The sequence below is a fragment of the Pleurodeles waltl genome, chromosome 4_1 (genome assembly GCF_031143425.1).
Source record: "Pleurodeles waltl isolate 20211129_DDA chromosome 4_1, aPleWal1.hap1.20221129, whole genome shotgun sequence".
Taxonomy (NCBI): domain Eukaryota; kingdom Metazoa; phylum Chordata; class Amphibia; order Caudata; family Salamandridae; genus Pleurodeles; species Pleurodeles waltl.
Window position 1 is genome coordinate 586,507,516 of NC_090442.1, and position 26,730 is coordinate 586,534,245.

General features: G+C 46.0%; 1 protein-coding gene across 1 annotated transcript in view; it reads right to left on the reverse strand.

Moving 5' to 3' along the window:
- Positions 1-26,730, reverse strand: part of EEA1 (early endosome antigen 1) — a 497,109-nt gene that overhangs the window by 303,452 nt on the left and 166,927 nt on the right. The window contains exon 14 of the mRNA XM_069228969.1: positions 22,483-22,686. Coding sequence (XP_069085070.1) covers positions 22,483-22,686 — 204 coding nt within the window. The remainder of the gene's footprint in view (positions 1-22,482; positions 22,687-26,730) is intronic.

Consider the following 26,730-nt stretch of genomic DNA (forward strand, 5'->3'; position numbering starts at 1 on the left):
TCCTGTTTTGTCTTGATATCTGACTGTACTGCTGCAATCAGCATTTGCATCACAATTCCGTATCATCAATTTATATTTCTCAAGTGGCCGCTGATAGTAATATACCCTAAGGGAGGCCTCCTCATGAGGACAATTAATATTCCCCTGTTATTTGAGCACCTCATTCCACTTTCTGGGCGCTCCTTATCAGCTACAGTGTGCGCTTTTCCACTATCACTAACTGTGATCCACCACAGTGGCCCCCATTGACCTTGTAGCTAGGGCCACTCTCAAAACTGCCACTCAGCAGCTCTGGTTGGTGTGGGCATTTGGAACCTCTATTCTCCACTCACTGGTCTCGTTGCCCAGCTATGCTGCTATGCTATAGTTGTTATATGTTATAGTTGCTGCCATACTTGCTATTGATAGTGGTTCAATAGGTGGTTTAATCCCAAACCCTGAATAATTTACACTACAGATCACCAGGGTAATACCCCACGGCATCTCCCCGCTCCCTACTACCATCACACATCCTGTCTTCCAATTAACTGTCCTAACCAACCATAATTCTCCCGTTCCCAGTGCAAGGACTGTAGTTGCTCCTAAGCCTCATCTTTTAGTGTCCTTCCATGGTACTGCTAATCAGGGAGTAATCAAAATACCATAAGTACAAAGATGGTAAAGAGGGGAAGGGTAGCTTTAAAAGATCAAATCAGGAACCTCTGATTACAGACTCCCCATAAAAGAAAACCAAGACAACTCCACAACACTCATAGCTATCCTAAAGAAACCAAATGATATACAGAACACTGCTCAGAGCACAACAACAAATATGGACCTGTTACAAGTTGAGGTTTCTGGGCTGAGGAAGGACCTTAAAAAGCTTAATCTCAGAATGACCAACGCCGAAGGTAGAATTGATTTGGTTGAGGAATGCATCACTGATCATTCCAAACATCTACCTAAATACAGACACTGTAATAGCCTCCCCCAAATGTGAAATTAATGTGCTGGAAGATCGCAAAAGACACAGCAATCTTAGAATCTGTGGCCTACCTGAAGGTTGTGAGGGCGAAGCTCCCTCAGAGATAGCTTTTCTCAAATCTTGGATCCCATCAAAGATCAGTATCACTTTCATTAAAGATTTTGCAAACAAGTACTCTGTATACCTACCTTCAAACTAAAAAATGCCACATCTCCATGTGCGCTAACCTTTAAACCACTTCACCATCAACATAATGAACTCATCCTAGCACATATGACGAAAGTCAAGTTGTTCTCATGGCAAGGCTTCAGAATCTCCATCACCCAAGACTTTGCCAGGAATACTGCCCTCAGAAAAGGTTTTTTTTTGGCATTCAGGAAACCCTTATCCGACAGAAAAAATCAGCATTTTTTCACTGGCTCATCCAAATTTTAAATCAGCTACAAAGGTCAGTCCTATGTATTCTCTGAGCTATAGAACCTAGAGACTTTCATTGGCAATTCCTTTGAAACATGCATGGATGCAACGAAAAGCTCAGGTAAGCTTTCACTGTCATAGTTTGTAGTTAGAAGCTTAGAAGCTCAGTTCCCATCCTCAGACTCTCCTGATACACCCTGGATAAAAGCTAGTATCATTCCTCTTCTCCAACTGATTTAAATGTTTACACAAATGATATCCCAACAGGACAGGGAAGTCGAACATTTTCATTATATGAACGGTCATTCTGAATCAGAGTGTCGTATCCTGCTAGTCAAATTATCCGATAACGATATGGAATGTCAGGATTACGAGGGTTCACTGAGGGGAGATTGAGCCAGGCAGACCAGAGTTGAGTATCTAACTATATCTGTGCATGGTGGGGTCATTTATGTAATCATTCAACTTACAATAAACCCTCTTTTGATCTACTGGCGTTGTCTGCGTATTTCTTCATGTCAACCTACATCACAACAATCGCAACGGGATTAAAAGGACCTAGCGATGTGTAAAGCTAATCTATTCTACATGGATTAGAAGGGTAAGAGAAAAGAACCTACTCTTCATAACTAAAAGAGGTGATGCTTCCGTAATTATGACCCCACCAGTGCCTTTCCAATTGGCAGCCCTATGATAAATAAGCAGCCCTGCAAAAAGAGAAAAATTGTTTTTACAAATTAAATTTTCATTATATTCTTTGGTTGCCAGGAGGTTAGAATATTGTCACCCCAAATCCCTGGAAAGCTATGTTATTGCTAAAATGTTGAATTGGACATTATTCCTATAAGAGACTTCCAGTGAGAAAGGTTTGAGGAACTCTGCCCAAGATGATACTGCTGGATGCCAGTAGCAGTGTTGAGTGTTTAATGAGAGATTGTTTTTTTTAACTAGAAGGAATTCTGCTTCTGCTGTGTGATAACATTTCACAATACTATGTGATGAGATCTACGAGAAATTGTTGAAGATTGTTCAATGTTAGCAGTGATTAATGCTAGCAACAGCTGTGTTACACCTCTGACAAAGTATCTCTTGGACACTACACTCAAAGAGCATCTTGAGGAACCTCTGTTTTGGGCAGGTGGCAGTGCGTCATTTCAAATATACAAAGGATCGAGTGGACTTTGCAAGGCACTCTGCATTTTCAAGCACATGCTTACCATATTGTCAGTGCATCATCTCTCTTTTTCCCTCACCAAACGCTGTCTGTCAGACTGTGTCTCTGACAAGATGTAAACAAGAAGTGTTCTCAAGGTCATCACACACAATCCTCCCTTCTTATTCATGGTCTATGAAGGCATTATGTGCTGTGGTTACAGTAGCTCAAGCAGCCACTGTGGCACACAACATATATAAAAGAAAACAACTCCGTGCTTTCAGTTTCACTTCATTGGAACCTACATCGTCCACAGATAAGTTACTGGATATTGATTTGTTTTTTCTTCCCACTGATAATGTCCGACTTCTAGCAAGCTGCTATAGAACTTACAGGATTCCACACTACATTAATGCTAAGTAGCTGAGCATCACCTGCTTTGCTGTGCTCCTAATGAAAGATCTTTCAGGGGCTGGCTTAACGGAGAGCCGATCCAATTATAGTACAGCATCGTCATTGTTAGAAAAAAGCTGCCAGCAAACATTTTTTGTATTTCTGTTTTTATTAATGATTTAAATATGTAAGGTGATTCAACAGTTTATGTTTTAGGATGTGTCCTTTGTACTATTGCACAATTTAATGTCCATTATTTTTTTCAGATAGACTGTCGGTAGAAAACAATATGATGTTCAGCACTTTTTTTTTTTCAGCAGTCTGAAATTCAAGCATGTAATAATTGTTCCTATGGCAAGTGTTTACTATTTCCTAGAGTTTTGTTATGCACTGCTTCTAATGTTGTGCATTTGGCTAGCATATGTTGCTGCTTTTGTCTGCAGTTTTGTCGTCTACTGAATTCTCTCATGCAGGTTTATGTAGTATTTTTTTATTTTCCTGTTTTAGTCCAGTATCAGACTGGATGTTATTTTCCTATGGTATGGAGATGGTTGAGTACACTATTACATAATTAGAAGAGCCAGTACTTGCGTATTTTGCAAACTTTTTCACTGTGAGGCGTGTTTCGTGTGTATGCTGGAATAGGTTTCGTTTCTCTCTCCCTCAGTGGTTCACAAGTTACTAGGGTTGTGTTGAACTTTGTTCCATGAGGTATGCTGAACCCTGTTCAGTGGATTTCCCCTTCAGTGGGTGAGAAGTTGAGTGGGTTGTGCTGAACCCTGTTCTGTGTTCTTCTCACTCAGTGGTAGGGATGTGCCTGGGTTGTGGTTTAAGGGATGAGTAGGTGGGCTTAAAGATTCCCATTGCTAAAACATAACTTTCGCTGGATGAGTGCGTGGGTTAAAATATATCACATACCTGTTTCTATGTTGTTGTTATTTCCTTGGTTAGGTGAGTGGTGGTATCAGTGCCTAGTGCTGTCTTGTGGTACTCAATATTTGGTATTCTATGTTCTATCACTAAGTTATGCATGTCTGGCCAACTGGTGTATTTTGGTGGTGATCATAATAGCAGCATGTTTTTGTGGTGTCCTTTTTACTTGCACAAACATTTGATGATGTCGTGAAATGTTGCACAGTCTGGTGTTTATGTGGTCTGTGTTTTCAATGAGTTTTGCAGGAAGGGAGGCATTTGTTTTTCTGTTTCAAATAGAGGGAGATGTGTGGTGTCCTGCTTGTCTGGTCACCCAATGACGTCATGAAATGTCAGTGTTATGAGGGTTCTCTGAAGGGTGGCTGAGACAGACGGGCCAGGGCTGAGTAACTACATCTGCTCCTGGTGAAGTGATTTAGAAACCCTCTCAGTGTACCGCAGTTGTCTGTGGACTTCTACATGCCAATCTACATCACAACAAGAGGTGCTATTGTGTCATTTTCGCAGGTCCAAGTGGTATGGGAACGGTTCACCTCCAATTTGCACATGTTCTTGTGAACAGCAATTCGTCACATTTACCCAACTCACTTCTAGCATTTCAGTTTATGTAATAGCTGGTCCCTACTTAAGCAGTGTAGATCTGTATTCACATTAATGTAACCATCACAGCCTATTCCATACATCAGCAAGTTCCTACAGTTGTTATTCATGTAATTATGACAACTTGTGTACCTTACAAGTGTAAGTCTATTTGGTCTCTGTAATGGTACTATCCTATAAATCAACTTATCTGCCTCTATGACTTGTGGTCGGCCAATGAAAGATAGTGTAGTGTATCTCACCTCAATTAGGGATAGCCTTGGGGGGAATAGGCGCTAAGAACTATTCTTTTTTGGAAGTCCAAATGAGTAGAGTGATGCCCTTCACTAAAATGGCTTGTTTGTGTTTCTAGACCTGTTAATCCTTACATTGCTGGCTACTCTGATGGCTGAGTGACGTGTGTCCAATTCATGTGTAAGTGCTCTTATCTGCTTAGTGGCTGGTCCACAACGTGGGCATGTACACTGTGGTCTCGCTGATGCAGCTTTCTTATGTTTCCTTCTACCAGCCAGTTCGCAGCTCTGTTACTGGTGAAATACTGGCTCTTAGAACCACTATATTCACCTGCCTATTTTGCCTCTGCTATGGTATTATTCCACAATACACTCATCTCGATTCATTTATGTATGTCAGACTGTTTCCTGATTCTATTTAATTGACCTCCTGGTAATGAGGGCTCTCACTCAACTTGCGTGAGATCCCCACTGCTCAATTCACTACACCTTGCCTCATCGAGGCCCTTCTCTCTGCCTGAAGAGAGAATCTCTGGTTTTGGTCATTGAAGGTTGTTTTCCTTCCACTCGTCATTATAAATCCCGTCTTACTTTCCCTTTGTTCCATGTGGCACTGCTCCATGTGACACTCACTGTTCCTCCCAGACTTCCGCCTGTTAGATAGTTCACTACTGCATCGTACAACAAACAGTCTCTCGCGCTTATGCCTGACCATCTAATGTCCGCATTGAAAATAATCCCTCTTTCTACACCACAGGTCTTAACCAACCTGTGAGATGCAGAGTTTGACTACTGACACTCGCTTAGAGGTAACCTTGTGTTTCTCCAAGAAACCAAGATTGGCCATAAAGAGGTAAAATCCATGCGTAGATGAGGGGTGAACGATTTATACTGCTCTGCCACAATTGCTAAGAAAAATGGTTTGATCACCCTAATATCAAAAAAATCTGGCCAACCAATAATTGCCCGGGAGCAGAATGACAATGGTTCATGGCTGATCACTAAGCTTCAATGCAGTGACACAGAACTATACACTGTCAACACACATGTCCCTAATCTGATGACCCACAGGTTTGGTATAATCTATTGGCTAAATTAGCACTAATTCCACCCACTGCCCGAATCGTTCTAGGGATGACTTCAATTTGCCGACAGACCCTATCTTAGACAGGAACTTGGCTTTCAAATACAGGGCCCCCAAAGCTCATAAAGCAATGCAATCTCTGTGTACAACTCACGGCCTCGATGTTTGGAGGCTACACAATCCCACTGGTAATGAGTTCACTTTTTTCCTCTCCTCCCCCCATAATATTTTTTTGACAATCAACTTTATTCTAACACCTCTCTCCTACAAGACATCTTAGCCACATACATTGAGCCCATCACAATTTCTAACCATGCTGCCATTATCATTTCCCTTCAGATTCTGCTGTATGAGCACCGAAGCTCAGGAGAATGAAGTAGACATGCAGGAACTACAAAAAGAGGCAACTGTGCTGGGTGCATGTGTGCCCGGGAAGGATACAATAAAGGATAATACAGCAATGAGCAGCGCATGCATGGTGAATGCATGTGCTGGCTGTATGTGTGCTTGTGAATTGTACAGTACATGAAGGATGAAGTGTTGTGCAGTGCTTGCATGCTGAATGAATACACTGGACATATGTATGCCTATAAGTGATATAGTACATGGAGGACACAGTGATGTGCACAGTGTGTAAGTCGTATACATGCACTGGCTTTATACATGCCTCTGGATGGTACAAGACATGGCAAACACTTGGTTCCATTGTGGGAGATCTAGGCCTGCATGGTGAAACATCGAGAGAAGGTAGAGAAATCTGGACAGATTTGTGTATTGCTGCATTCCTGTAAGCTGGGTGGGACACACTGGAGAAGGGAGAGCCAGGTTTCCCCTGTACACTTTAAAGGTAGCTTCCTGATTCTGCGACAGGTCAGAAGGGAGGGTTCCTGGGCACATCTCAGGAAGGAGATGGGACTGATAAGAGAATCATAAAGAGTAGTGCTGGGGGCCCGGGGTTCATCTTTTGATGTACATATCACTTTGGCAGACATCCATGTGTGAACTCTAGTCACCCCCATGGCCTAAATTGGCAGACTATCAGCTTTGGAGACATACCTGATGTGACCGACTGCTTTTCAAGAGGAAGAGAGAGCAGAGGAGTGGACAGTCCTAAAGAAGCACAACCCCAAAATAAAACTTCAAGGACTCAGACCCGAAACACATTTGGTGTGTGGAAATGGACTATAAGAAGGGAAGCTTCAAACCCTGAAAATTGTCATCTGCCAAAGCAGCCAGATGGGCTGTGTGAGGGGAGGCTCTGCAAGACTTCTGCCGGTAACCAGCACTGGGGGGTCAAGAAGTGCTAGTATCCCTGCTGGGTGAGGGGATATCACCCAGGAAATGCAAGACCACTTGCCCTGGAGCACCAGCACGTGCCTGCTTGCCAAGGCCAGTGTAGGAAGTTGGCTCTGTATGTGCTATTTCAAAGTAAGGAATAGCATGCACAGAGTCCAAGGGTTCCCCTTAGAGGTAAAATAGTGGTAAAAATAGATAATACTAATGCTCTATTTTGTGGTAGTGTGGTCGAGCAGTAGGCTTATCCAAGGAGTAGTGTTAAGCATTTGTTGTACATACACATAGACAATAAATGAGGTACACACACTCAGAGACAAATCCAGCCAATAGGTTTTTATATAGAAAAATATCTTTTCTTAGTTTATTTTAAGAACCACAGGTTCAAATTCTACATGAAATAGCTCATTCGAAAGGTATTGCAGGTAAGTACTTTAGGAACTTCAAATCATCAAAATTGCATGTATACTTTTCAAGTTATTGACAAATAGCTGTTTTAAAAGTGGACACTTAGTGCAATTTTCACAGTTCCTAGGGGAGGTAAGTTTTGATTAGTTTTTCCAGGTAAGTAAGACACTTACAGGGTTCAGTTCTTGGTCCAAGGTAGCCCACCGTTGGGGGTTCAGAGCAACCCCAAAGTCACCACACCAGCAGCTCAGGGCCGGTCAGGTGCAGAGTTCAAAGTGGTGCCCAAAACACATAGGCTAGAATGGAGAGAAGGGGGTGCCCCGGTTCCGGTCTGCTTGCAGGTAAGTACCCGCGTCTTCGGAGGGCAGACCAGGGGGGTTTTGTAGGGCACCGGGGGGGACACAAGTTCACACAGAAATTTCACCCTCAGCGGCGCGGGGGCGGCCGGGTGCAGTGTAGAAACAAGCGTCGGGTTTGTAATGGAAGTCAATGGAAGATCTAGGGATCTCTTCAGCGCTGCAGGCAGGCAAGGGGGGGGTTCCTCGGGGAAACCTCCACTTGGTCAAGGGAGAGGGACTCCTGGGGGTCACTCCTCCAGTGAAAGTCCGGTCCTTCAGGTCCTGGGGGCTGCGGGTGCAGGGTCTCTCCCAGGTGTCGGGACTTTGGATTCAAGGAGTCGCGGTCAGGGGAAGCCTCGGGATTCCCTCTGCAGGCGGCGCTGTGGGGGCTCAGGGGGGACAGGTTTTGGTACTCACAGTATCAGAGTAGTCCTGGGGTCCCTCCTGAGGCGTCGGATCTCCACCAGCCGAGTCGGGGTCGCCGGGTGCAGTGTTGCAAGTCTCACGCTTCTTGCGGGGAGCTTGCAGGGTTCTTTAAAGCTGCTGGAAACAAAGTTGCAGCTTTTCTTGGAGCAGGTCCGCTGTCCTCGGGAGTTTCTTGTCTTTTCGAAGCAGGGGCAGTCCTCAGAGGATGTCGAGGTCGCTGGTCCCTTCGGAAGGCGTCGCTGGAGCAGGATCTTTGGAAGGCAGGAGACAGGCCGGTGAGTTTCTGGAGCCAAGGCAGTTGTCGTCTTCTGGTCTTCCTCTGCAGGGGTTTTTCAGCTAGGCAGTCCTTCTTCTTGTAGTTGCAGGAATCTAATTTTCTAGGGTTCAGGGTAGCCCTTAAATACTAAATTTAAGGGCGTGTTTAGGTCTGGGGGGTTGGTAGCCAATGGCTACTAGCCCTGAGGGTGGGTACACCCTCTTTGTGCCTCCTCCCAAGGGGAGGGGGTCACAATCCTAACCCTATTGGGGGAATCCTCCATCTGCAAGATGGAGGATTTCTAAAAGTTAGAGTCACCTCAGCTCAGGACACCTTAGGGGCTGTCCTGACTGGCCAGTGACTCCTCCTTGTTTTTCTCATTATTTTCTCCGGCCTTGCCGCCAAAAGTGGGGCCTGGCCGGAGGGGGCGGGCAACTCCACTAGCTGGAGTGTCCTGCTGGGTTGGCACAAAGGAGGTGAGCCTTTGAGGCTCACCGCCAGGTGTGACAACTCCTGCCTGGGGGAGGTGTTAGCATCTCCACCCAGTGCAGGCTTTGTTACTGGCCTCAGAGTGACAAAGGCACTCTCCCCATGGGGCCAGCAACATGTCTCGGTTTGTGGCAGGCTGCTAAAACTAGTCAGCCTACACAGATAGTCGGTTAAGTTTCAGGGGGCACCTCTAAGGTGCCCTCTGTGGTGTATTTTACAATAAAATGTACACTGGCATCAGTGTGCATTTATTGTGCTGAGAAGTTTGATACCAAACTTCCCAGTTTTCAGTGTAGCCATTATGGTGCTGTGGAGTTCGTGTTTGACAAACTCCCAGACCATATACTCTTATGGCTACCCTGCACTTACAATGTCTAAGGTTTTGTTTAGACACTGTAGGGGTACCATGCTCATGCACTGGTACCCTCACCTATGGTATAGTGCACCCTGCCTTAGGGCTGTAAGGCCTGCTAGAGGGGTGTCTTACCTATACTGCATAGGCAGTGAGAGGCTGGCATGGCACCCTGAGGGGAGTGCCATGTCGACTTACTCGTTTTGTCCTCACTAGCACACACAAGCTGGCAAGCAGTGTGTCTGTGCTGAGTGAGAGGTCTCCAGGGTGGCATAAGACATGCTGCAGCCCTTAGAGACCTTCCTTGGCATCAGGGCCCTTGGTACCAGAAGTACCAGTTACAAGGGACTTATCTGGATGCCAGGGTCTGCCAATTGTGGATACAAAAGTACAGGTTAGGGAAAGAACACTGGTGCTGGGGCCTGGTTAGCAGGCCTCAGCACACTTTCAATTGTAAACATAGCATCAGCAAAGGCAAAAAGTCAGGGGGCAACCATGCCAAGGAGGCATTTCCTTACACAACCCCCCCCCAAACGAAAGAGGATGAGACTAACCTTTCCCAAGAGAGTCTTCATTTTCTAAGTGGAAGAACCTGGAAAGGCCATCTGCATTGGCATGGGCAGTCCCAGGTCTGTGTTCCACTATAAAGTCCATTCCCTGTAGGGAGATGGACCACCTCAACAGTTTAGGATTTTCACCTTTCATTTGCATCAGCCATTTGAGAGGTCTGTGGTCAGTTTGAACTAGGAAGTGAGTCCCAAAGAGGTATGGTCTCAGCTTCTTCAGGGACCAAACCACAGCAAAGGCCTCCCTCTCAATGGCACTCCAACGCTGCTCCCTGGGGAGTAACCTCCTGCTAATGAAAGCAACAGGCTGGTCAAGGCCATCATCATTTGTTTGGGACAAAACTGCCCCTATCCCATGTTCAGAGGCATCAGTCTGCACAATGAACTGCTTAGAATAATCTGGAGCTTTGAGAACTGGTGCTGAGCACATTGCCTGTTTCAGGGTGTCAAAGGCCTGTTGGCATTCCACAGTCCAGTTTACTTTCTTGGGCATTTTCTTGGAGGTGAGTTCAGTGAGGGCTGTCACAATGGATCCATATCCCTTCACAAACCTCCTGTAGTACCCAGTCAAGCCAAGGAATGCCCTGACTTGAGTCTGGGTTTTTGGAGCTACCCAGTCCAGAATAGTCTGGATCTTGGGTTGGAGTGGCTGAACTTGGCCTCCACCTACAAGGTGTCCCAAGTAAACCACAGTTCCCTGCCCTATCTGGCATTTGGATGCCTTGATAGAGAGGCCTGCAGATTGCAGAGCCTTCAAAACCTTCCTCAGGTGGACCAGGTGATCCTGCCAGGTGGAGCTAAAGACAGCAATATCATCAAGATAAGCTGTGCTAAAGGACTCCAAGCCAGCAAGGACTTGATTCACCAACCTTTGGAAGGTGGCAGGGGCATTCTTTAAACCAAAGGGCATAACAGTAAACTGATAATGCCCATCAGGTGTGGAGAATGCTGTCTTTTCTTTTGCTCCAGGTGCCATTTTTATTTGCCAGTACCCTGCTGTCAAGTCAAAGGTACTTAGAAATTTGGCAGCACCTAATTTATCAATGAGCTCATCAGCTCTTGGAATTGGATGGGCATCTGTCTTGGTGACAGAATTGAGCCCTCTGTAGTCCACACAAAACCTCATCTCTTTCTTTCCATCTGTGGTGTGAGGTTTGGGGACTAAGACCACTGGGCTAGCCCAGGGGCTGTCAGAGCGCTCAATGACTCCCAATTCCAGCATCTTGTGGACTTCCACCTTGATGCTTTCCTTAACATGGTCAGACTGTCTAAAGATTTTGTTCTTGACAGGCATGCTGTCTCCTGTGTCCACATCATGGGTACACAGGTGTGTCTGACCAGGGGTTAAGGAGAAGAGTTCAGGAAACTGTTGTAGGACTCTCCTACAATCAGCTTGCTGTTGGCCAGAGAGGGTGTCTGAGTAGATCACTCCATCTACTGTACCATCTTTTGGGTCTGATGACAGAAGATCAGGGAGAGGTTCACTCTCTGCCTCCTGATCCTCATCTGTTACCATCAACAGATTGACATCAGCCCTGTCGTGGAAGAGCTTAAGGCGGTTTACATGGATCACCCTTTTGGGGCTCCTGCTTGTGCCCAGGTCCACCAAGTAGGTGACCTGACTCTTCCTCTCTAGTACTGGGTAAGGGCCACTCCATTTGTCCTGGAGTGCCCTGGGAGCCACAGGCTCCAGAACCCAGACTTTCTGCCCTGGTTGGAACTCAACCAGTGCAGCCTTTTGGTCATACCAAAACTTCTGGAGCTGTTGGCTGGCCTCAAGGTTTTTGGTTGCCTTTTCCATGTACTCTGCCATTCTAGAGCGAAGGCCAAGTACATAGTCCACTATGTCCTGTTTAGGCTCATGGAGAGGTCTCTCCCAGCCTTCTTTAACAAGGGCAAGTGGTCCCCTTACAGGATGACCAAACAGAAGTTCAAAGGGTGAGAACCCTACTCCCTTCTGTGGTACCTCCCTGTAAGCGAAAAGCAGACATGGCAGGAGGACATCCCATCTCCTTTTGAGTTTTTCTGGGAGCCCCATGATCATGCCTTTTAATGTCTTGTTGAATCTCTCAACTAAGCCATTAGTTTGTGGATGGTAAGGTGTAGTGAATTTATAAGTCACTCCACACTCATTCCACATGTGCTTTAGGTATGCTGACATGAAGTTGGTACCTCTGTCAGACACCACCTCCTTAGGGAAACCCACTCTGGTAAAGATACCAATGAGGGCCTTGGCTACTGCAGGGGCAGTAGTCGACCTAAGGGGAATAGCTTCAGGATACCTGGTAGCATGATCCACTACTACCAGGATATACATATTTCCTGAGGCTGTGGGAGGTTCCAGTGGACCAACTATGTCCACACCCACTCTTTCAAAGGGCACCCCCACCACTGGAAGTGGAATGAGGGGGGCCTTTGGGTGCCCACCTGTCTTACCACTGGCTTGACAGGTGGGGCAGGAGAGGCAAAACTCCTTAACCATGTTGGACATATTGGGCCAGTAGAAGTGGTTGACTAACCTCTCCCACGTCTTGGTTTGTCCCAAATGTCCAGCAAGGGGAATGTCATGGGCCAATGTTAGGATGAACTCTCTGAACAGCTGAGGCACTACCACTCTCCTAGTGGTACCAGGTTTGGGGTCTCTGGCCTCAGTGTACAGGAGCCCATCTTCCCAATAGACCCTATGTGTTCCATTTTTCTTGCCTTTGGACTCTTCAGCAGCTTGCTGCCTAAGGCCTTCAAGAGAGGGACAGGTTTCTTGTCCCTTACACAGCTCTTCCCTTGAGGGTCCCCCTGGGCCTAAGAGCTCAACCTGATAAGGTTCAAGTTCCAAAGGCTCAGTTCCCTCAGAGGGCAGAACTTCTTCCTGAGAAGAGAGGTTCCCTTTCTTTTGCTGTGTTGCAGTTGGTTTCCCAACTGACTTTCCTGTTCTCTTGGTAGGCTGGGCCATTTTTCCAGACTCCAGCTCTACTTTTTCACCCTGTGCCTTGCACTGTGCTCTTGTTTTCACACACACCAGTTCAGGGATACCCAGCATTGCTGCATGAGTTTTTAGTTCTACCTCAGCCCATGCTGAGGACTCCAGGTCATTTCCAAGCAGACAGTCCACTGGGATATTTGAGGAGACCACCACCTGTTTCAGGCCATTGACCCCTCCCCATTCTAAAGTAACCATTGCCATGGGATGTACTTTTCTCTGATTGTCAGCGTTGGTGACTGTGTAAGTTTTTCCAGTCAGGTATTGGCCAGGGGAAACCAGTTTCTCTGTCACCATGGTGACACTGGCACCTGTATCCCTCAGGCCCTCTATTCTAGTCCCATTAATTAAGAGTTGCTGTCTGTATTTTTGCATGTTAGGCGGCCAGACAGCTAGTGTGGCTAAATCCACCCCACCCTCAGAAACTAGAGTAGCTTCAGTGTGGACCCTGATTTGCTCTGGGCACACTGTTGATCCCACTTGGAGACTAGCCATACCAGTGTTACCTGGATGGGAGTTTGGAGTGGAACCTTTCTTGGGACAGGCCTTGTCTCCAGTTTGGTGTCCATGCTGTTTACAGCTATGACACCAGGCCTTTTTGGGATCAAAGTTTTTACCCTTGTACCCATTGTTTTGTGAAGAGGCTCTGGGCCCACCCTCCTGTGCAGGTTTTTGGGGGCCTGTAGAAGACTCTTTACTATTTTTAGTTTTGGTTGTCTCATCACCCTTCCCCTGGGGAGTCTTTGTGACCCCTTTCTTTTGGTCACCCCCTGTTGAAGTCTTGGACACCCTTGTCTTGACCCAATGGTCCGCCTTCTTTCCCAATTCTTGGGGAGAAATTGGTCCTAGGTCTACCAGATGCTGATGCAGTTTATCATTGAAACAATTACTTAACAGGTGTTCTTTCACAAATAAATTGTACAGCCCATCATAATTACTTACACCACTGCCTTGAATCCAACCATCTAGTGTTTTCACTGAGTAGTCTACAAAGTCAACCCAGGTCTGGCTCGAGGATTTTTGAGCCCCCCGGAATCTAATCCTATACTCCTCAGTGGAGAATCCAAAGCCCTCAATCAGAGTACCCTTCATGAGGTCATAAGATTCTGCATCTTGTCCAGAGAGTGTGAGGAGTCTATCCCTACACTTTCCTGTGAACATTTCCCAAAGGAGAGCACCCCAGTGAGATCTGTTCACTTTTCTGGTTACACAAGCCCTCTCAAAAGCTGTGAACCATTTGGTGATGTCATCACCATCTTCATATTTAGTTACAATCCCTTTAGGGATTTTCAACATGTCAGGAGAATCTCTGACCCTATTTATGTTGCTGCCACCATTGATGGGTCCTAGGCCCATCTCTTGTCTTTCCCTCTCTATGGCTAGGATCTGTCTTTCCAAAGCCAATCTTTTGGCCATCCTGGCTAACTGGATGTCCTCTTCACTGGGGTTATCCTCAGTGATTTCAGAGGTGCTGGTCCCTCCTGTGAGGGAGCCAGTATCTCTGACTAGTATTTTTGGAGTCAGGGCTTGAGAGGCCCTGTCCTCCCTAGATAGGACTGGTAGGGGGGAATCTTCCTCCAATTCACTATCATCTTCCTCTGAGTTGCCACCCTCAGAGGGGTTGGCCTTTTCAAACTCTGCCAAAAGCTCCTGGAGCTGTATTTTGGTAGGTTTGGGGCCTATGGTTATTTTCTTTAGTTTACAGAGTGACCTTAGCTCTCTCATCTGTAGATGGAGGTAAGGTGTGGTGTCGAGTTCCACCACAGTCACATCTGTGCTAGACATTTTGCTTCTAAAAGTTGGAATACTTTTTAAGAATCTAAAACTGGTTCTAGAATCTAATTCAAACTTTTACAAACTTTTAAACTCTAAAAGAAATGCTAAACAGGATCTAACACAAGGCCCTAGCAGGTCTTTTAAGAATTTAGAAAACTTTTCAAATTGCAAAAATCAATTTCTAATGACAATTTTGGAATTTGTCGTGTGATCAGGTATTGGCTGAGTAGTCCAGCAAATGCAAAGTCTTGTACCCCACCGCTGATCCACCAATGTAGGAAGTTGGCTCTGTATGTGCTATTTCAAAGTAAGGAATAGCATGCACAGAGTCCAAGGGTTCCCCTTAGAGGTAAAATAGTGGTAAAAATAGATAATACTAATGCTCTATTTTGTGGTAGTGTGGTCGAGCAGTAGGCTTATCCAAGGAGTAGTGTTAAGCATTTGTTGTACATACACATAGACAATAAATGAGGTACACACACTCAGAGACAAATCCAGCCAATAGGTTTTTATATAGAAAAATATCTTTTCTTAGTTTATTTTAAGAACCACAGGTTCAAATTCTACATGAAATAGCTCATTCGAAAGGTATTGCAGGTAAGTACTTTAGGAACTTCAAATCATCAAAATTGCATGTATACTTTTCAAGTTATTGACAAATAGCTGTTTTAAAAGTGGACACTTAGTGCAATTTTCACAGTTCCTAGGGGAGGTAAGTTTTGATTAGTTTTTCCAGGTAAGTAAGACACTTACAGGGTTCAGTTCTTGGTCCAAGGTAGCCCACCGTTGGGGGTTCAGAGCAACCCCAAAGTCACCACACCAGCAGCTCAGGGCCGGTCAGGTGCAGAGTTCAAAGTGGTGCCCAAAACACATAGGCTAGAATGGAGAGAAGGGGGTGCCCCGGTTCCGGTCTGCTTGCAGGTAAGTACCCGCGTCTTCGGAGGGCAGACCAGGGGGGTTTTGTAGGGCACCGGGGGGGACACAAGTTCACACAGAAATTTCACCCTCAGCGGCGCGGGGGCGGCCGGGTGCAGTGTAGAAACAAGCGTCGGGTTTGTAATGGAAGTCAATGGAAGATCTAGGGATCTCTTCAGCGCTGCAGGCAGGCAAGGGGGGGGTTCCTCGGGGAAACCTCCACTTGGTCAAGGGAGAGGGACTCCTGGGGGTCACTCCTCCAGTGAAAGTCCGGTCCTTCAGGTCCTGGGGGCTGCGGGTGCAGGGTCTCTCCCAGGTGTCGGGACTTTGGATTCAAGGAGTCGCGGTCAGGGGAAGCCTCGGGATTCCCTCTGCAGGCGGCGCTGTGGGGGCTCAGGGGGGACAGGTTTTGGTACTCACAGTATCAGAGTAGTCCTGGGGTCCCTCCTGAGGCGTCGGATCTCCACCAGCCGAGTCGGGGTCGCCGGGTGCAGTGTTGCAAGTCTCACGCTTCTTGCGGGGAGCTTGCAGGGTTCTTTAAAGCTGCTGGAAACAAAGTTGCAGCTTTTCTTGGAGCAGGTCCGCTGTCCTCGGGAGTTTCTTGTCTTTTCGAAGCAGGGGCAGTCCTCAGAGGATGTCGAGGTCGCTGGTCCCTTCGGAAGGCGTCGCTGGAGCAGGATCTTTGGAAGGCAGGAGACAGGCCGGTGAGTTTCTGGAGCCAAGGCAGTTGTCGTCTTCTGGTCTTCCTCTGCAGGGGTTTTTCAGCTAGGCAGTCCTTCTTCTTGTAGTTGCAGGAATCTAATTTTCTAGGGTTCAGGGTAGCCCTTAAATACTAAATTTAAGGGCGTGTTTAGGTCTGGGGGGTTGGTAGCCAATGGCTACTAGCCCTGAGGGTGGGTACACCCTCTTTGTGCCTCCTCCCAAGGGGAGGGGGTCACAATCCTAACCCTATTGGGGGAATCCTCCATCTGCAAGATGGAGGATTTCTAAAAGTTAGAGTCACCTCAGCTCAGGACACCTTAGGGGCTGTCCTGACTGGCCAGTGACTCCTCCTTGTTTTTCTCATTATTTTCTCCGGCCTTGCCGCCAAAAGTGGGGCCTGGCCGGAGGGGGCGGGCAACTCCACTAGCTGGAGTGTCCTGCTGGGTTGGCACAAAGGAGGTGAGCCTTTGAGGCTCACCGCCAGGTGTGACAACTCCTGCCTGGGGGAGGTGTTAGCATCTCCACCCAGTGCAGGCTTTGTTACTGGCCTCAGAGTGACAAAGGCACTCTCCCCATGGGGCCAGCAACATGTCTCGGTTTGTGGCAGGCTGCTAAAACTAGTCAGCCTACACAGATAGTCGGTTAAGTTTCAGGGGGCACCTCTAAGGTGCCCTCTGTGGTGTATTTTACAATAAAATGTACACTGGCATCAGTGTGCATTTATTGTGCTGAGAAGTTTGATACCAAACTTCCCAGTTTTCAGTGTAGCCATTATGGTGCTGTGGAGTTCGTGTTTGACAAACTCCCAGACCATATACTCTTATGGCTACCCTGCACTTACAATGTCTAAGGTTTTGTTTAGACACTGTAGGGGTACCATGCTCATGCACTGGTACCCTCACCTATGGTATAGTGCACCCTGCCTTAGGGCTGTAAGGCCTGCTAGAGGGGTGTCTTACCTATACTGCATAGGCAGTGAGAGGCTGGCATGGCACCCTGAGGGGAGTGCCATGTCGACTTACTCGTTTTGTCCTCACTAGCACACACAAGCTGGCAAGCAGTGTGTCTGTGCTGAGTGAGAGGTCTCCAGGGTGGCATAAGACATGCTGCAGCCCTTAGAGACCTTCCTTGGCATCAGGGCCCTTGGTACCAGAAGTACCAGTTACAAGGGACTTATCTGGATGCCAGGGTCTGCCAATTGTGGATACAAAAGTACAGGTTAGGGAAAGAACACTGGTGCTGGGGCCTGGTTAGCAGGCCTCAGCACACTTTCAATTGTAAACATAGCATCAGCAAAGGCAAAAAGTCAGGGGGCAACCATGCCAAGGAGGCATTTCCTTACAGCCAGTGTGCCCAGTGATGCAGAGGAGAGCGTTGGAGGAAGCTAGGTCCAGTGGGGAGATCGGTTGAGAGGACACCTTTTGCGCGGCGTGAGGAAAGGGATGCTGTACCTATCGGGTTGTTGCCCTGTGACCCCCATGTTTAAGGAAATGGCTGCTGTGAATTGAGCTGTGTGTTGTGCTTTGCCAATCAGGCCAGAGCCTCTGTGTAGTGCAGAGATGGCAGCCCTGTAAGCCAGGAGGGGCTGCCTTGATCAAGAATGGTGCTTGGTAAGGGCTAAAGCCTTGTGCAGAAGCGAGTGGCGACCCTATGTGCCAGAGGGGGCCACTGTGGAAAAGGGACTGCCATGTGTTAAGGGCCAAAGCCTGGTGTGGTAGCAGGCAGTAATCTAGTATGCCATAAGGGGCCACCTTGAAGAATTTTAACATGCTGATCACGCTGCAGCCCATGAACTGTGAGTTGCAGTGACCTTGTAAGTCAGAGATGGTCGCCGGGACTGCAGCCTGTTCTTATCCCCCCACCCTCTGTCGAAAAAGTGAGGATGCCGTGGGAACATCTGCATGCCATCACCCAGGCAAAGGGGCACAAGACAGGATTGTTGAAGCCATCTCCAACTTTGAGAGGAGCCGAACACTTACCCCGCAAGAGGAGATAAACACTTACTCCACAGGAGGACCCGCAGAAAGCCTCCGAGTGCTTCACGAGGGCAACTTCAAGTGAGAGAGACTGCTCCCAGTGAGTGCAGCCACCTGGGCCACGTGCGGACGACTCACCGGAACTCAGATGCAGCCACTGCGAGCATCCGCAGATGGGGTGCACTCAGGAACTCCATGCGTTCCACACCGTCTGGTGTAGATAAGACTGCTTTCTGGCCTGTCGGGTTCAGAGGAACTTGCTGCTATGTTAGCACAATAGTGATGGAACACTACTGACTAAGTTAGAGTCGTAGTGTACACTTTAGACTCAGTGTACTAATGGGGCATACCCTGGATGTTATAAGTGAGCATTTGGCTGGACAATGATTTACTGCTGCTGCTGCACACTTCTTAAGTTGTGAGCCTCTGTTCACTAGCCTGTATCCACACTCCTCCCACCCTTATCACCCCTGAGGGAGCCTTGGACTACTTGGACCACGCAACCTTAAGAATCAAGGGCAGAAAGGGTAGCTGGCCCAGTTACTCAGAATCAATAACAATTCGGGCCGCAGGACATAAGGAGTAAAACGCCTCAGCAAGGGGTTCTGACATAGCACAACAAGTAAAGTTGTCATAGTTTGACTCTTGCTCTAGGCAAGACTGCTGGTTTAAGGATGAAAGTACGTATGTTTGTAGGTGACTATGCCAGTCCTATAACAAGTCTCAACTGTCGTATTAACCCTCCCAGCTCACAAGCAGCACCTCATAAAAAACCCAAACAGTAAAAGGTGATTTGTGGCAGCCTTTAAACATGGACTCAAGAGTGTGATATCTCCGGGAGTGTCGTGGTTAAACGGAGAGTACCCCTTTCTCGCATTAACAACATGTCTCAATCAAACACAGGCAATGAAGAAGATGCAGTAAGGTTTCAATAGATTTTATTTACCAAAACTGCAATCTACGATAGGTGGCATGTGCTGCAATGATTAGGATAATGAATAATGCAAGAAACAGAGTGGTAAAGACAAAAGTCAGTAATACAAAGGCCCCCATTATCCTGCAATTACATGAAATGACATGAGATATGAAATATGTCCTAACACCCTAATAATGTAAATCTAATCTTTAACCTAAAATATAGCTAGGTGTATTAAACCTAATCTGCCAATGCCATGTCAATGAGAAGAGTCCACCCAACTCTCGTTTCCTTGGAATGAGGTCTCTAGCTCAGACTCCGTAGGGACACGAAGACTGGGTCAGCAACAAGGCGAAGTGCAGCATCGATAGCAGCGATGGCATCTGGTCGGAATCCCCCTGACTATCTGTCTAAGTGAGGTGCATTTATACAGATCTGCTTGGACGCCTGACGTAGGTCTGTTCCCAAACAATAGATAACAAGACATGCTTGGGACGGCAATTTATGTGAACAATTCCCTCAAAGGCGTGAAGACGGAAAGTACCTAATGTGAACAGCTACAGTTTGTTTATCTTTGCCGCTTGATATTAACGCCTTAGCGCGGTGGCACTGATAAGGTGAAACTAAAACATTGGCCTAACTAGAAACAAGGCAGCCATTTTAAAAGATATAATTAAATAAATGTGCTACAACAGAGCAAACTAAGTAGGGAAAAAGTCACTTGGTGACGGGGGCACGAGTCTGCAGCTAAGCTAACTCCTGTTTCCCATTTAAAGCAAACTAGGATTAACTTCAACACATGGCATTTTAATATCATGCTCAAGCAAAACAATACAGAGATTAGTTACCTATATCTGCAGCTCGGTACTGGTGATAAGGGACTCTGTTTGATGCTGCAAACCTACTGAGAGAAACTCCTTAATGTTCTACACGTAATCATCCATGCAGCCTGCAGGCCAATTTGGAGGTAAGTTCCTTAAGACAAAGTTAAGAAATGTTTCCATGCATAAATTATAATGCAATGGTATCAAGGAGGATGACGTTGTTTAAATGACAATACTATGTCTGAAGGACGCTAGCTAGCCTTTCTTCATGGAGATAATGCTTACTATTTGTTTTCTGCAAATGATAATGCCTCATGAAAAGTAGTATTTACTAAACATACTATAAAAAGGATCTTTAAGTGTTCAGGATGTGCCAAACACAAACAAACATTTGCAATGCAATAGGTATTGCATTTACTTGAGTTGGCTCTATTGGCATTGTAAATGCATGAAGGGACTTTTTCGCCACATTAATTTGTCAAAACCTATAGTTTTATAAATACATGAGCACACAGCTTAAGTTTCACAGACTCAAACGTATGTAGTTCATCTAGTCAGGCTTCTGCTTTGTATTTGAAGCTTCTATCACGTTATAAAAATAAAACTACAAGTCCCAGAATGGAAAGCAGAAACAAACTAAATGAGTGAACCATGTTTTGAACTAGGGAGCTGAGAAACTCTACAAATACTTCTTCAAGGACTGGCTTTCAACTTTATGATATTACTGTTGGAATGCTGTCTTGAATAGAAGGGTATCATAGTAAAAACACAGCAAGTCCAGAATTTCAGAACCTTACCTGTTTTCATCATGGACTGAAGCTATAGCTCGCGAACTGGGGTTGGCTGTCTGCACAGGGTTTGGAAGCGGCCATAGTGCACAAATTTCAAAGGAATTTATTAAGAAGTTAAGCAAAGTTGTAATATTGCACTCAAACAAATAACTCATTATTCCTGGAGGCCCAAAAAACAAACATCTTAAAAACAGATAATAGCTTTAAAGAGCTATGCAGTAACATGGCTGCTCCATACAAATGTTAAAGTACTAAATACAGAGGCAATTTATTTTTAAAGCTATGTCGGGCCTATTTTTCCATGTCCAGTCATTCCCTGCCCCTGCCCCTTCCCCTTCAGCTCACTTTTACAGCTGTTTTTTCCATTTGTGATGGTTTTCTGTTTAGAGTGTATCTAATGTAAAAATGTCACAATAACTCTGGCGATTAATGTTCTTTCTGAAGAGTGAACGTACTTTTGCCTAGTGGAAGCTTGGATTCATCATAAGGTAGCACAGATGGTTAATGTGCCTGCTGCAAAGAACGTATGCTAGGCAAATCACAAAGTGCATGTAATACAGAAATCTCAAAATAACTGTGGCAATCAATGTTTTTTCTGGAGCGAACACGCTTTTGTGAAGTGGAAGCTTAAGGCAGCACAAAGGGTTAATATGCCTGCTGCAAAGAACGTGTACTGAGCAGATCAGAGTGCATCGAAAGTAAAACTGACAAAATAACTCTGGAGATTAATGTTCTTTCTGGAGAGAGAACAGCTGCCTTGAAGCCACTCAAGGTGTGTGCTATGTGTCCTGGTGACCCTTTGTTTTGTCCAAGCTCCCTACCACCCGCTTCGGACTTCACAGAGACCTCATTTCCCACAATGGACACAGTGACACCCACCTACAGTTTGCCTGGGCAACAGTGCTTTCAACACACCTCAGGACCTGGAAAGAAAATGCTTTCCAATGTGCCTGGAAGGGCTAGCGCAAATAAAAAACAAATACATAAATACTTACCATGCATTATTTGAGAAGGTAATCCAGTAATCTACAGATCACACGAATAAAAGCCAAAAGCAAAAATAAAATGACTCCTATTGGGTGACAGTGTAAACAATGTGAGTAGCGCTCTGATATCGCCGATCGAGTTTGCGCTGAGCGCCACAGCAGCCAGAGCGTAGACAAAAGAAAAAAGTAGTTCACCCACGCTGAAGTATATCAGCAATTGTGCAATGATCCATGTAACAGAGACCCCAGGGCGGGACAAACGTAAAGCATTTACCAATGACATCAAGTGGTTTTTGAAAGGCAGGCCTACTAACAAAGGAAAGTGATGGGTGTGAGGCGGGCATGGTTAAAAGCCCACAATACCTTCAACAGATCAAAGCGCTTGCACGCTCGACCTTAAAAGAACTGATGATCACAGTTAAAGTCTATATGTCTGGGTGACAGAACAAGGAAATAAAAATCTCACAAGAGGTTTGTACAAGTAACTGATACATCAAATGTTGATGCCGAGCCAAGGTATTTCACTGATATGTGAATTCATATTTTTGTTGAGGTAAAGACATGTTTACATTAGTAAATTATGGAAAGGTATTCTGTAGTAAATGGAACTGGGAATTTTATATCACACTAAAAAGCAAGCTATACAGCAAGGATACAAACATCATTACCAGTATTGTTGTTTGTAAATCATGGAACCACTTAATAACTGTTTACCTGTTCTTGCAAAGTGTGGTTTTTCTCTTGTAGTTGGTTTAAAACTGCAGTCTCTCCTTCACCAGCTTGAATTTTGACATAGAGATCTTCTCTCTCTTTTTCCAGAAGTGAAATACTTTCTTTGCTCTTCTTTAACAGGGCCTCAAGATTTTGAATCTTCTGGTCTTTATCCCCAATCTGACGTAACACTTGTTCCAAATCATTCTGTAAAATTCAGTTAGAGGAGGTTTAAACACATTGCAACTTTCAAGCTTCACACACACACACACCCCACTCCCTATACACCCACACCCTCTTTGAAGTGAATTTACTTAATAGATAAAGAAATTTCATATCAATTGGCTGAAAGTTTTGCTGTCAATTTGTGAGCTAAGCTAATGATATTCAAGAAGTTTTTGATCATTGTAGTGGCTTTAATGCACTCCTTTATTTAAAGTTCTATATTTTGTCGAAATGTTTTTGTTATGTCGGTGTAACATAATTTAATTTTGGTAATTTAATTTAACGCTATACTTGTTATGCAAAATTCCTGAAATTACACCACATCACGTAATTATGAGCCATTAGGGGCAAATATTTAGCGCATGGAGATTACACAAACAACCAGTATGCAAAAAGGCTGCTGTTTGCTTCTGCTATTTTTTTTTTGAGCAGATAATGCATTATCGCATTGAACTCTAAAATACAGTCCCAAATTCAAGCTTTTATTTAATCTTAGCTTTTCTGAAGTTTTCTGTAATTATACAAAGGTAAATTATGCACATTTCATACACCCCTCAATCAGTAGGTGAGCTGTTTAAGACATCTGACAACTGCCATTTGTCACTGCAAACCAAAGCCTACATAAAGCACAGGTCATTTTTTTCCTACAACACAAGCTCTGAGCATGCCTTATGGACATACGATCAACGTGATCAGTGATCTAGTGTTACTAAGTGCTTTATAAATAATTTACAATTTTCACTCACTTTAGCAATTCTCACTCATACAGAAGAGTTCCTGGCAAATGTTTATCTAACTATAAACCTGGGACATTGTGAAGAGAATGGTTTACACCAACACCTTAGAAGTCGGGCGCTCTATTGTCTGAACAAAAAGTATGTCAAAATAAGCATATTTATAATAGCGCCATTAAACAGCGCCCCATTATATGTATTTGTTTCTACATAGGTAGACATGGATAGAAGTGTTTTAAAGTTTCTGAAACTCTTCATAAAATGCACATGTCAATAAGATAAAAGAGGCCTGTTATTCATTACTCAATCCTGGATCAAGATGGTACTGCTAGAGCACAGATTGCTTGTTGGGTCCTTTCTTTGCAAGTAGGGCCCTACCAAATTAGTTTCTCGCTGCTGTACTACAGAACCTTTGCTCTACACCTTTCAACTCTGAGTAAGATGAGACAAATGTAAGGAAATGCCTCCTTGGCATGGTTGCCCCCTGAGTTTTTGCCTTTGCTGATGCTATGTTTACAATTGAAAGTGTGCTGAGGCCTGCTAACCAGGCCCCAGCACCAGTGTTCTTTCCCTAACCTGTACTTTTGTATCCACAATTGGCAGACCCTGGCATCCAGATAAGTCCCTTGTAACTGGTACTTCTAGTACCAAGGGCCCTGATGCCAAGGAAGGTCTCTAAGGGCTGCAGCATGTCTTATGCCACCCTGGAGACCTCTCACTCAGCACAGACACACTGCTTGCCAGCTTGTGTGTGCTAGTGAGGACAAAACGAGTAAGTCGACATGGCACTCCCCTCAGGGTGCCATGCCAGCCTCTCACTGCCTATGCAGTATAGGTAAGACACCCCTCTAGCAGGCCTTACAGCCCTAAGGCAGGGTGCACTATACCATAGGTGAGGGTACCAGTGCATGAGCATGGTACCCCTACAGTGTCTAAACCAAACCTTAGACATTGTAAGTGCAGGGTAGCCATAAGAGTATATGGTCTGGGAGTCTGTCAAACACGAACTCCACAGCACCCTAATGGCTACACTGAAAACTGGGAAGTTTGGTATCAAACTTCTCAGCACAATAAATGCACACTGATGCCAGTGTACATTTTATTGTAAAATACACCACAGAGGGCACCTTAGAGGTGCCCCCTGAAACTTAACCGACTGTCTGTGTAGGCTGACTAGTTCCAGCAGCCTGCCACACCAGAGACATGTTGCTGGCCCCATGGGGAGAGTGCCTTTGTCACTCTGAGGCCAGTAACAAAGCCTGCACTGGGTGGAGATGCTAACACCTCCCACAGGCAGGAGCTGTAACACCTGGCGGTGAGCCTCAAAGGCTCACCCCTTTGTCACAGCCCAGCAGGGCACTCCAGCTTAGTGGAGTTGCCCGCCCCCTCCGGCCACGGCCCCCACTTTTGGCGGCAAGGCTGGAGGGAACAAAGAAAGCAACAAGGAGGAGTCACTGGCCAGTCAGGACAGCCCCTAAGGTGTCCTGAGCTGAAGTGACTCTAACTTTTAGAAATCCTCCATCTTGCAGATGGAGGATTCCCCCAATAGGGTTAGGATTGTGACCCCCTCCCCTTGGGAGGAGGCACAAAGAGGGTGTACCCACCCTCAGGGCTAGTAGCCATTGGCTACTAACCCCCCAGACCTAAACACGCCCTTAAATTTAGTATTTAAGGGCTACCCTGAACCCTAGAAAATTAGATTCCTGCAACTACAAGAAGAAGGACTGCCTAGCTGAAAACCCCTGCAGAGGAAGACCAGAAGACGACAACTGCCTTGGCTCCAGAAACTCACCGGCCTGTCTCCTGCCTTCCAAAGATCCTGCTCCAGCGACGCCTTCCAAAGGGACCAGCGACCTCGACATCCTCTGAGGACTGCCCCTGCTTTGAAAAGACAAGAAACTCCTGAGGACAGCGGACCTGCTCCAAGAAAAGCTGCAACTTTGTTTCCAGCAGCTTTAAAGAACCCTGCAAGCTCCCCGCAAGAGGCGTGAGACTTGCAACACTGCACCCGGCGACCCCGACTCGGCTGGTGGAGATCCAACACCTCAGGAGGGACCCCAGGACTACTCTGATACTGTGAGTACCAAAACCTGTCCCCCCTGAGCCCCCACAGCGCCGCCTGCAGAGGGAATCCCGAGGCTTCCCCTGACCGCGACTCTTTGAATCCTAAGTCCCGACGCCTGGGAGAGACCCTGCACCCGCAGCCCCCAGGACCTGAAGGACCGGACTTTCACTGGAGAAGTGACCCCCAGGAGTCCCTCTCCCTTGCCCAAGTGGAGGTTTCCCCGAGGAACCCCCCCCTTGCCTGCCTGCAGCGCTGAAGAGATCCCGAGATCTCCCATTGACTTCCATTACAAACCCGACGCTTGTTTCTACACTGCACCCGGCCGCCCCCGCGCTGCTGAGGGTGAAATTTCTGTGTGGGCTTGTGTCCCCCCCGGTGCCCTACAAAACCCCCCTGGTCTGCCCTCCGAAGACGCGGGTACTTACCTGCAAGCAGACCGGAACCGGGGCACCCCCTTCTCTCCATTCTAGCCTATGTGTTTTGGGCACCACTTTGAACTCTGCACCTGACCGGCCCTGAGCTGCTGGTGTGGTGACTTTGGGGTTGCTCTGAACCCCCAACGGTGGGCTACCTTGGACCAAGAACTAAACCCTGTAAGTGTCTTACTTACCTGGTAAAACTAACAAAAACTTACCTCCCCTAGGAACTGTGAAAATTGCACTAAGTGTCCACTTTTAAAACAGCTATTTGTCAATAACTTGAAAAGTATACATGCAATTTTTATGATTTAAAGTTCCTAAAGTACTTACCTGCAATACCTTTCGAATGAGATATTACATGTAGAATTTGAACCTGTGGTTCTTAAAATAAACTAAGAAAATATATTTTTCTATACAAAAACCTATTGGCTGGATTTGTCTCTGAGTGTGTGTACCTCATTTATTGTCTATGTGTATGTACAACAAATGCTTAACACTACTCCTTGGATAAGCCTACTGCTCGACCATACTACCACAAAATAGAGCATTAGTATTATCTATTTTTACCACTATTTTACCTCTAAGGGGAACCCTTGGACTCTGTGCATGCTATTCCTTACTTTGAAATAGCACATACAGAGCCAACTTCCTACAACAAATTATTGTGATTGAATTGAGATTGACTTAATGTTCAGAAGGTCTGGACCAGCAACTCAAAAAGAAAAGAACCAGTCCTGGGGTTCCACAGGTGGGGACAGAGCAGGCAGGTGGGTCACAGAGAGATGCCTCACATCTGCAGGGCATAGCA